Consider the following 1,488-nt stretch of genomic DNA (forward strand, 5'->3'; position numbering starts at 1 on the left):
TCTGAGTTTAAAGTCAGAATTCTAAGAAAAAAAGTCAGAATTCTGAGATTAAAGTCGGAATTCTGAGAAAAAAGTCAGAATTCTGACTTTTTTCCAATACTAAAATGAAAAAAAAAATTAAAGTCGGTAAACTTTTTTTTTCCCACTGGCCCTAATCCTCTTCCGTACTAATATATGAAACAAGAGAAATCTAAATTTTTCGACCACACTTTCAAATTGCTATGCTGGGGCAGAAAATCCCTCTTGAGGGCCAGATTCGGCCCCTGAGCCTCGACTTTAACACACATGGTGCATCAGTGCGTGTGCCAGCCATGCTGCTCACTTTGTATCCTAAGAAAGACTATTGGTAGGATTCTATGTGGAGAATCTAAATATAATAATCTGGTTATACAGATATTAAAGTGTTAAAGTAAACAGGAAATTCTTTACAATTCTTTTTAAAATAATAAAATTTTGAGATAATTGGGATTAGCAGAGATTAGGGAGTAAAATCTCATAACTCAGTGATATTCTGCACTTATTTGAAAAAGTGAAGCTTAATTATTTTTTTATGCAGCCAATAATGGTCCAGCTTTCTTATCTGTTTTCTTATCATGTGGGTTTTCAGACGCCTTCTCCCTGGATCCAATCACCGGATTGGTGCGTTCCCGCCGCCTGCTTCAATCTTCAGAACGTTTCAACTTTACCGTTGTAGCTACAGACCAGGGACGCCCCCCTTTATGGGGCACCGCAGACCTGATCATCACTGTCATAGACGTCAACGACAACAGACCAGTGTTTCGCAGACCAGCTAATGGAACCATCATTCATATCTCTGAGGTATCTGCACCAGTCTGGGTGTAATGGCTGCCCTCCTCTTGCAATTATTTGTTTTCTTCATTCAGCTTTTCTTTTGAGTTGAGTGAAAAATGAACTCCTGATCTACATGTGCAATGATGTGCACATGTGGATTATTTTTATCTTCTTCCTGGGTATAATCATTTCTGTGAAGCAGCTCACCCATGCATGCAGTGGGTGAACATGTGGCTAATCTATATTTATCACAATCAAACCTCATTTGACCTGAATGTGTGTTTTTATGCAGAACAGACATCATTTAACACTGAGCTGCTCCATAAAAAAATATATAATTGTAAACCTCACTCTTCATCCATAGTTAGATTTATTTTTATACTCAAATGGATCTGAATACATCAAGATTCATTAACTCTGAGTTTAGCTGCCATAAACAGCTTGTTCTGATATTTTGTTCCAACAGGATTTTCTGCACATCCAACATTAAACTGGGAAAATAATTTAACATACACCTTTTTGACTTCTAACCTTGTGATTGAGACCTACAGAGAGATTTATTTAGCCTCAGGCTATTTTTTTATCTGACAGTTTTTAGGCAGAAGTTTTTTATGCTAGGCTAATATTAGCATCTTATTCTGTTTTTCAATAAAATTCAATTCCGTTTATTATATATATATTATAGATTTATTCAAA

The 1,488-nt window shown here is 36.1% G+C and overlaps 1 protein-coding gene across 1 annotated transcript in view; it reads left to right on the forward strand.

The window, feature by feature from the left end:
• LOC107097417 (cadherin-23-like) overlaps positions 1–1,488 on the forward strand; it is a 131,667-nt gene that overhangs the window by 105,199 nt on the left and 24,980 nt on the right. Inside the window, exon 23 of the mRNA XM_015394556.1 lies at positions 608–819. Within this exon, the coding sequence (XP_015250042.1) occupies positions 608–819 (212 nt within the window). The remainder of the gene's footprint in view (positions 1–607; positions 820–1,488) is intronic.

Source organism: Cyprinodon variegatus, unplaced genomic scaffold (assembly GCF_000732505.1).
Source record: "Cyprinodon variegatus isolate N-32 unplaced genomic scaffold, C_variegatus-1.0 Scaffold694, whole genome shotgun sequence".
Classification (NCBI taxonomy): Eukaryota; Metazoa; Chordata; class Actinopteri; order Cyprinodontiformes; family Cyprinodontidae; genus Cyprinodon; species Cyprinodon variegatus.